The sequence below is a fragment of the Alosa pseudoharengus genome, unplaced genomic scaffold (genome assembly GCF_046254945.1).
Source record: "Alosa pseudoharengus isolate Yale_2024_CS ecotype anadromous, Long Island Sound unplaced genomic scaffold, YU_APseudo_1.1 YU_APseudo_1.1_scf_15, whole genome shotgun sequence".
NCBI lineage: Eukaryota > Metazoa > Chordata > Actinopteri > Clupeiformes > Clupeidae > Alosa > Alosa pseudoharengus.
Genome location: NW_027468620.1, coordinates 28,260,155 through 28,270,154, shown reverse-complemented (window position 1 = coordinate 28,270,154; position 10,000 = coordinate 28,260,155). Strand labels below are relative to the sequence as shown.

Sequence of the window (10,000 nt, the reverse complement as noted above, 5' to 3'; positions counted from 1 at the left end):
TAAGGGCCTCCATGTTGGTTAACTCTCTCACCTCCTTTCTCCTCCTCACGGGCCTTCTGTTCGGCCAGGTCAGCCAGGAAGTGGAGTGGCGACTGGGACTCGGGGGGAGTGAGCTTGCCCTCGGACGCGCCGTCGCTGTCCCCGCCACACACGCCGTTGGGCTCGGCCCTCCGCGGCCCGTTGGGCTTCTTGTCCTGGACCTCCGCCTTGCAGGCCGGCTGCTGCTTGCTCTTGGCCTTCAGAGCGCCGCTGGTCAGCACCTGGAAGCATCAGCACGGTCAGCAGCCATTCAGCACTTGTGCACTAGTTGAACGAGCTTACTCAGGACACACAGCCTTGTTGCGTATGAATGTGTGTTTGTGTGTGTGTGTGTGTGTGTGTGTGTGTGTGTGTGTGTGTGTGTTTGTCTATCTATCCATCTGTGTGTGTGTCTGTCTGTGTGTGTGTTTGTGTGTGTGTGTGTGTGTGTGTGTGTGTGTGTGTGTGTGTGTGTGTGTGTGTGTGTGTGTGTGTGTGTGTGTGTGTGTGTGTGTGCAATTATTTGTGCTTTTACTGCAATTGGACCCGTGACTTAATTTACACTGAATGAACAAATCTATTTCTAACCGTCACCAAACTTAGTGCATGCTTGCTACTTCTGGTCAGAGGACATGAGCGCCAGCATCATCTCTGGTTCGGAGCAGATATGTGTTTGTGTGTGTGTGTGTGTGTGTGTGTGTGTGTGTCATACCGAAGAGACGCCGTTGGTGGGGGCCTGTTTGGAGTTCTGGGTGTTGTGTGTCTCGGGGCAAGCACAGCCGGCCGCGATGGCCCACTTCTCCCTCGTGCAGTGCATGGAGGTGAACAGCTCCGCCAGGACTGGAAGAACAAGTTAGTGATCACACGTTAACCTCTGACAGGAGACACAAACAGACGACGGAAGTGGGTAGTTTGGGCAGGTGTGTGCATATTTGTGTGCACGCTTCGCGGGTTCTTACTTTCTGATGGTACTATCTGAGTGGGCATTAAATTCTTCAAGTCGTGAGGCTGGTTCTTCACACACCTGAACCATGCGTACAGCTCCTTATCTGAAACAATAACAGAGATATGAGAACACCAAACACGTATGCGGACACACACCCACACACACCCAAAGATAACAGACATACACAGGAGAATGAACAGAAGTGCACACATACACACACACACACACACATACGCACACACATGCACACACACATACACACACACATGCACACCACAGGAGTACAACCACAAGCTAACACACACACACACACATACACAGGAGTACAAACCCACACACACAGGAGTACAACCACGAGCTCACACACACATACACACACACATATACAGTACAAACACACACACACACACACACACAAACAAACACACACACACACACACACAAAAAACACACACATTGGGAATGTCTGACTAACCTCTGGCGCTCTTGCGCTCTCTGGCCTTGTAGCAGTCCATGCAGACCACAAAGCCACACTTGTGGCAGGCCCAGTGCATGCTGAAGAGAGTGGCCTCGCACGCGTCACACATCTCCCGCACCCCACGCACCGCACGCTTCCACACCATCTGAGCTACAGGGGGAGAGAGAGAGGGAGCAGGAGGAGAGAAAGAGGAAGACAGAGAGAGAGATAACATGAGGAGAGAGGAGGAGGAAGAGGAAGAGATAAAGATAGCAAGAGAGAAGAGGAGGAGGAAGAGAAAGATAGCAAGAGAGAAGAGGAGGAAGAGGGAGAGAGAGAGGGAGCAGGAGGAGAGAAAGAGGAAGACAGAGAGAGAGATAACATGAGGAGGAGGAAGAGGAAGGAGAGATAGCAAGAGAGAAGAGGAGGAAGAGAGAGAGAGAGATAGCAAGAGAGAAGAAGAGGAGGAAGAGAGATAGCAAGAGAGAAGAGGAGGAGGAAGAGAGATAGGAAGAGAGAAGAAGAGGAGGAAGAGGAAGAGAGAGATAGCAAGAGAGAAGAGGAGGAGGAAGAGAGAGAGAGATAGCAAGAGAGAAGAAGAGGAGGAAGAGAGATAGCAAGAGAGAAGAAGAGGAGGAAGAGAGATAGCAAGAGAGAAGAGGAGGAGGAAGAGGAAGAGAGAGATAGGAAGAGAGAAGAGGAGGAGGAAGAGGAAAAGATAGATAACAGGAGGAGAGAAGAGGGAGAGAGAGTGTGTTCAGTAAGCCACCATGTGTGCCCACGTGTTCCATGTAGTGGTGCCATAAACATTCATCATCTCAATGTCATCATGAGAGTCCTACAGCCCTAAAGGAACCTCAGTATGATTAGAACGTACTGTCTTTTTTGATCCATGTGACGGCTGTGTTCTCAGTCTTGACCAGCTGGCAGAACTTGTCTCCGATGTGGCTGAGGATGTGCTTGGCCGTCTCCAGGTCCATTTGGACCTCCTCTTCCTCCACCACCTCCTCCTCCTCCTCCTCCTCCTCATTACCATTTTTAACACCCGTGGTCCAGACCCTCACGGCGTCTTCGTCCGACAGCTCTGGGACGGAGAAGCCGTCCACCCGCACCACTCCGTTCTTACTGTAAGACAGCCTGTGGACCAGGACACAAGCATGAGCTCTCATGGCTCCCCCTCTCCTCCATAACATGCCTTTCTCCACATCAACAGCATAGCATGTCACTAAGGGTTCTCATACATTTAACCAAGCCCTGGACTAAATGAGAACTTCAATGGACATATGCATTAATGTAGTATTTCTATTAATTGATCAATTAAGTATGCTTAATCCATGCACAGTAAAATTACCCTAATGATAATTGTGTATTAGGTTACTCCAGATGTGTTGAAACATCTGGATGATTAGATCTCTGTCTAGAGTTCCAATCGCTCAGGGAGCCAGGCAGGAGTAAACCCAGCACACAGCCACAGCCTGAGTGGCACGCGGAGAACCACTTCAAGACTACGAGCTTCCTGTTTCGCTAAGCATCCATTCAAGCTTTCTTTTTACACTGGCCTCTGAGTCCCAGCACACACAACTTCAACATGAATGCACAGAACAACAACAACAAAAAAAATGAAGCCTGCATATCTCCTGTGCGGTAGAACTGGGCCAAATGAAGGATAAATACTTTAAGTGATTATAGTTGTCCCCTGGTGAGAGCAGCATTTAGTAAGGCAGAAGAAAGGAGGAATGGAAGTGATTGTAATTTAATAAGAGGAGAGAATAAAGGGCTGGCGGCGCCTCAGCCGTCAGAGTCCCCTGGTGATGATAATGGCCACATAATGCCTGCTTTTCAACACGCGCCTGACCGTATTATTTTGCTCTGTTTCATCACAGAGCTGATTTCTCTATCGCAGGTCAGACGGAGAGCTCGGAGACACCTCCAGACACACAAACACACACACACACACACGAACACACACACACACACACACACACACACACACACACACACACACACACACATCTTTGGCACAGGAAAGGAGGCCAGGAATCTGACCTAAAGTACTGACACACTTGTTCACTTTCGTACACACAGTCCATGGACACACACACACATGCACATACACACTAGAGCACACAGTCACTGGAGCACACAGACACACAAGTGTGTATATGCTACACGTGCCTGTACACGTGCACTCTAGCATGCACTCATGCAAACATACACACACACACACACACAAACATATCTTTCTCACGCACAATGACACATATACAGACACACACACACACACACACACACATGAATATACTACACACGCCACACAAAAGTGTATGTTCACAGAAGGGCACACACACAAATCCTCCCACACGGTCTCCACGGCAGCTGAGCCTCCACTACCATCAGTCTCCCGATCACTGAACTTTTCAGGAAGCGTCTTTGCAAACCACTGCTGTCTCATCCATCCCACTAGCGTGCATTAACACAAACCAGGAAACTAGTGATTCATTACAGACCTCCAGGGTGGCTAAATAAATTAGCAGCCTTGCAGACGGTGAGGTGACACCCTCCTGCACCACAGAGATCACACACACTATGTCACCGATGCACGTATGTTCTGGCCTAACACTCCACAACATACACACACATCAATAGCCAATCATGGTTTGCAGTGTGGAGACACACAGAAGACACAGCTGACTAACCAATAATGTGTGTGTTGGTGTGTGTCATGTGGGTGACATGTCTATATATGACTAAGTGCATTGGGAAGTGTATAAAGTGTATACAGTATGTCATCTCTAAATATAGGCATAGTGTGTGGTGTGCATATCAGCATGTATTCATCTGTGACTGGGTGAGTATACAGAATGCATAGATTTGTGTGTGTGTGTGTGTGTGTGTGTGTGTGTGTGTGTGAGGGTTGAGAATAGGCGTATTAGAGCACTAATTTAACCTTGTGTGTGTGTGTGTGTGTGTGTGTGTGTGTGTGTGTGTGTGTGTGTGTGTGTGTGTGTGTGTGTGTGTGTGTGTGTGTGTGTGTGTGTGTGTGTGTGAGGGTTGAGAATAGGCGTATTAGAGCACTAATTTAACCTTGTGTGTGTGTGTGTGTGTGTGTGTGTGTGTGTGTGTGTGTGAGGGTTGAGAATAGGCGTATTAGAGCACTAATTTAACCTTGACAAAAATGGCAGGCAGACACAGGAGTGCATGCGGCTAAAGATGTGGGCAAAAGCACTGACTGGGAACAGTTACACCTGAGCTGTTTTTAAAGCATTTTTCAGTCACTCATCTGACATCCATCTATTGTTAGCGACAGAGTCCTATTAGAATCTGTGTGTCAGTTCAACCATTAGGGAAGCCCTTTACACACGTATTACGTCCATTACAAGCAGAGGAAAGCATATTTTTATGCACATAGAAAAAAATCATGAATAAATACATTGTTGTGTTATATTAGAGGCAGATGCCGTGTAAATTGATTAATTCACATTTCACTCTTGCTTAAGTCTTGCTTGTGGTGTAAATTCAGTTTGTGCGCACTGCCAGGCCAAAGTTAATGAGTGACAGGTTTGGTTAAAGCCGACCTATGGCGTTGTGGAGCAATCCCTTCAAACTGAATGCGTCAGATGAGATTACAATGTAAAAAGATGGCCACTGGTTCTGGATAGTGTTCACTAGGAGCACTTTCACAGGGCAGAACCCATAGTGCTTCTGTTAATCAAAACACTTCAGTTTGTTTAAACATAATTGTAGTTTTGTCAGACTCTCCACATCCTTTCAAACTAACTGTTGCATTGTTAATCATCACGGTATATCATTTCCAGCCTGTTTTGCTCTCTTTGATTCGATGAAAAGGTAAGTTATTTGTCAAGGTCAATACAGCCCAACCCACATCCATTCCGGAGAATTTACTCAGACCTGCAATATAAATGTCCAATCACATGCAACTTGTGATACATAGTCAATTTACTGATCTAATGTGCCAGAGCCTAGCCTGGCTAGCGCCACCACTTCTCAATGAGACGTGTTCTGGAAACCAAACGTTAATTTTCTCGTATTTGAAAAAAATGCCCAGATCCGTTTATTGGGTGCCACGGATGTCTATCAAATGCGTCTGTGCATAGCTCATCATCGTCTTGCTTTCCCCCTTGTTCTGTGATTGGTCCCCTATCTCAGGCGAAAATTTGCTCCATGGTCTCCAGGCTACCTTAGCAGCGTGAATCAAATCCGGGACTGACCGTCTGAAGTAGTAGAAGCGGCAGAAGACGGGCGAGGTGTTGGGCTCCTCCGACTTGCGGCTACGGTCCACGCGGCACTCGCGGCACTTCTGCACGTTGGGGCCGATCTCGGCGCAGGCGTCGTCCTGCAGGAAGGCCTCGCCACTCTGCTTCAGCTTACGCACCTTACGCCAGTCCTTCAGCACCGAGCGAGGGATGCCATCTGTCAATCAAACAAACAAACAAACAAACGATGCTGTCAGCACCTAGTGAGCGCTAAAATCCCATCGGAAGATCATCCAGCACCTGTCAATGCTACAGTGACAAATCCAATTTCACTGTTCAGCCACTTTGCAATTGGCAGTTGTACATGAGGCAGTGGCGTGCCAGAAGTTCTGCTGGGAGCGCAGAACTCCGCTCAGCCCCACAAAGAGTCACTAAACATGTTTTGTCAAGGGTCACCTCACATAAACTTTATCTCTGCTTGTTTACGAGGCCTTTTTAAAAAGTCTACATACACGCACAGACATGCACGAACACTGAAAAACACGCATTCAAACACACACACCTACCCCCCCCCCCCACGCACACACACAAACACACACAGGCTCGCACACACACACACACAAACACACACACACACACACAGGCTCATGTGCGCATGCACACACACACACACACACACACACACACACACACACACACACACACACACACACACACACACACAAACATACACACACACAAACACACACACACACACACACAGGGTCACACACAGCTGGAGCCCACATGGGAATGACCCAGTTCTCAGTCTGTTCAATAACATAAACACACACCCTGTTCTTTGGAAAGGCCATCTGAGGTTAGGAAAAAAACTGTATTGACATTAGCCAACATCAGGTTTGTCTATCAGCCTATTCTTGAAATACCATCACAGACCTCTCAGATGCCAGCTAGTCTGTCCACAGCCCCACTCTCTCACACACACATACACACACACACACACACCACAAGGTATTCATAATCGACTGAGACAGAAGGAAACTCACTGCTGCTGGACATCCTAAGTCTGGTCTTCTCTTTGGCACTCCTGAAGGTTCCGTTGGGTTTGACCTCGTCCTCCTCCTTCTCACTGTCCCCTTTCTTCTTCTGTTGTTCGTTCAGCTTCTTCTTGAAGGTGGGCTTGGGCTGTCGCTTCATCCTGGAGTCTCCTCCCTTGTTGTCGCCCGAGTCGCCCGAATCCTCCTCACTGTCGCTCTCCGTGCTGGACTCGAACACGCGCTTCTCCCCCTTCTTCTCACCACCAGCGTTCTTGCACTCCTCGGCGCCGGCCTTCGGCTCGTCCATGTTCGACTTCCTGTCCTCCTGAGGTGGTTTCCTGTCCTCCTGGGTGGCTTTTCGCTCCTCCGGCATGGACTTCCTCTCGTCTGGGCCTGGCTTCCTGTCTTCGCTGGAGGACTTCCTGTCGTCCTGGCCCCTGATTGGCTGGGTGGAGTTGGAGGCAGGGCTAGCCGTGTCCCCGTCGGTGCCCACTGCTGCGTCGGGGGCGCCAGTGCCTTTGCTGTCCTCCTCCGAGTGGCGGGTGAGCCAGGCCTTCTTCAGCTTGTGGTAGTTGTTCTGGACAGGGTTGCCCGCCTGGCTGCTGGTGGCCTGAGGGGGCGGTTGCCCGTTGCTGAGGCTGCTCGGGCTGCTACTGCTGCTCTGGGAGGCCCCCTCCGGCATGGTGCCCGCTGGCCTGGGCCGCTTGGGTGGGCTGGCTCCGAGGGCAGGGTCCTTCTCTGGAGGGTGGGTGCTGGAGGCATTGTGGGGCCCGGTGCTTGTGGCCTGTGAGGCGGCGTGCGAGTGGGAGGCGTGGGCCGCCACATGGCCGCTGTTCCTGGACTGGGCGGCAGCCAGGGCGGCCCTCTGCTTCTTCAGGTGCATGAAGTCTCCGCTGGAGCGGCAGGGCGTGGCCGCACAGGAAGTAGAAATGGGGGAAGAGGAAGTGATGTCAGCATGAGCCCTGCAGGTCCCTCGGCCGTCTTCTTCAGCCGCCAGTCCCGGTCTCCAAGGCACAGGTGTGCGGTCTCTCGGAGGCTGACCAGTTGCCATGGAAACAGCAGTGGACACGACGTAAGACTTGCTACCAGTTTCTATGGCAACAGCAGACATGGTGTGGTCTGTTTTCGCCGGGGTGGTGTGGGGGCAGTGGACGCTGTCCAGAGGAGTCCACAGGATGCCTCTCTTGTACTGCACACACCCTTCCTTGGACTGTGCATTAGTCTGACCCACGCGGCCCACCTCTCTGTGCTCGCCGGACGCTCTGGTGCGCTCAGGCTGCTTCAGGGCCGAAATCAGGCGGTCATTCGTCCTCGAGTCCTTCGCCGAAGATGGCCGCACAATGACAGAGGCTGTGGCGGACGGCTGCTTGGCAGCTCCGTGTCCATTGGCCGGTTTGTCCAGGTGTTGTGGGCCTCTCCACACCTCAGGGACGTGGTGGTGGTGTTGGTGTTGGTGTTGGTGGTGTTGGTGTTGGTGTTGGTGGTGTTGGTGCTGGTGGTGTTGGTGCTGGTGGTACGTCTGGTGTGCGGTCTTGGCTGCCATGTCTAAAGCTCGTTTCCCGGCCGCTGCGCTGGCCTGCCGTTTCAGCTCGGGCTGCAGGGTGGGCGGCGGCCGCTGCTGTTCCGGAAACTTCCCTCCCGGCAGGCACACGGGCTGCACGGGCGTGAGAGTGGGAGGGGTCAGCCGTCCTTGCCCCGCCTCCTTCCGGGCCGGCATGGGAGGAGCCGGCGGGTGGAAGATGGGCGCTCGGTGGAGCGACGGCATGGACCGGAGCGACGAGGACGCGGAAAAGGACGCCGAGGAGGACGAGATGGAGACGCCCGCCGGTAGCGCGCCGCCTCGCTCCGCGAGCCTCTGGGAGTGCTGCTGCTCCAGGGAGGAGGCCTGATGCGCCAGGCGCTCGCTCATCTTCCCCAGGAGTCCCTCCTCTTTCTCGGGGTGGCGCTTCACCAGAGGAGGGGGCTTGCTGTGGGGGGCCTTGAGCGGCGAGTGGTGGCTGGAGATGCTAAAGGTGCTACCGCTAATGCTAAGGCTCACACTGCTGCTGCTGCTGCTGCCCGGTCGCTCGTAGAGAGCGGAGAGCTCGGCAGCGTGCGCCGGGCGTCTGGGGGGCTCGTTAGCCACGCTGCTGCACAAGGACGAGTAGTAGTTGCTCGGCGCCGGCGGCTGAGCCTGAGGGGCTCGGAGCGCGTGCAGCTCCCTCTCTCTCTCCCTCTCTCTCTCTCTCTCCCTCTCTCTCTCGCGGTCCCTTTCGCGCTCCTGGGGAGGCGCTCGGGGGTACGGCGGCTCCCTCTCCTGGCCCGGAGGGGGCTGGAGTTTGGCGGTGAAGGGGGCCACCTCGATGCTCTCCTGCAGGATGCGCCGGCTCTCCTCCTGGTAGCGGCTGGTGCAGCGATCGGCGGCCGGCTCGAAGGCTGCCGCCCGCGACGGTTTGGGCCGGCACGGCAGCGAGTCGGACAGGAAGGGCCGGTGTGTGTGCGCGTGCGAGACCGCGTGCATCTGGCCGTTCTTCGCCACCATGTTTCGGCCACGATCCGGGTCAGCTTTCATCTGCGCGTTGACCCCACCTCGTAAGGCATCCGCCGTCAACGTCTTCCTCTCCTCTCTGCAAAACAAACACACACAACAGGTTTCAGTCATTGGACCAGTCTACAGCCAGACAAAACACTCTCCCATATCAGCATAAGAGTGCCAGGGTTATCTGGGAAGCTAGATTACATCTCTGGTGCCCTTGAGCGTGCAAGAAGACATACTTTCACTTTCAAAGAAGGAACTATCTGCTAAAGCACGCCTGTGAGTGTAGACAATTGAAAGTTACAGTAAGGCACAAAAATGCTGAAGTTATGAGTTATCGTCCACTACATCTAGTCATGCATGACCGCACTGGGTGTGTGCACGGGGTGTGTGCACGGGGTGTGTGCACGGGGTGTGTGCACGGGGTGTGCTGTGTCTCTGGACCACCTTGACAGGGAAGGAGGAAGCACGCAGTGCTAGTTTTGTGTGCAGCCCATGAATGTATGGCAGGTAACGCTGGGGCCGTGCTTAAGATGCAAAGCACACCAGAGCCACTTTGCATGGCTGATGCCTGAGCTATCGTGCCGAGATATCATGGCTCATCAAGGCCCATGGACGCACGCAGCCTTTGTTCCAACACAAAAAAGCCTGTTCAATATGCAAGTTTGTAAAGCTCTCGTCTCCCAATTCGGCCGACGGGAGGACGAAAGTGGACTGTGCAGCAGGGGCCTCTTCACGCTGCGCGCTCGCTGGACTCACTCTGTGGTTTTGGAGACGGACGGGCTGGTGTGGGGGTTGTGGTTCTTGACCGCG

General features: G+C 52.7%; 1 protein-coding gene across 1 annotated transcript in view; it reads right to left on the bottom strand.

The window, feature by feature from the left end:
• The window catches only part of LOC143124539 (putative JmjC domain-containing histone demethylation protein 2C), a 77,070-nt gene that overhangs the window by 13,137 nt on the left and 53,933 nt on the right, over nucleotides 1-10,000 (bottom strand). The window contains exons 9-16 of the mRNA XM_076286151.1: nucleotides 9,947-10,000; nucleotides 6,682-9,278; nucleotides 5,651-5,852; nucleotides 2,299-2,558; nucleotides 1,440-1,592; nucleotides 978-1,067; nucleotides 731-858; nucleotides 32-260 (exon numbers count right to left, since the gene is read on the bottom strand). The exon at nucleotides 9,947-10,000 is cut by the window's right edge and continues 98 nt beyond it. Of these exons, the coding sequence (XP_076142266.1) occupies nucleotides 32-260; nucleotides 731-858; nucleotides 978-1,067; nucleotides 1,440-1,592; nucleotides 2,299-2,558; nucleotides 5,651-5,852; nucleotides 6,682-9,278; nucleotides 9,947-10,000 (3,713 nt within the window). The remainder of the gene's footprint in view (nucleotides 1-31; nucleotides 261-730; nucleotides 859-977; nucleotides 1,068-1,439; nucleotides 1,593-2,298; nucleotides 2,559-5,650; nucleotides 5,853-6,681; nucleotides 9,279-9,946) is intronic.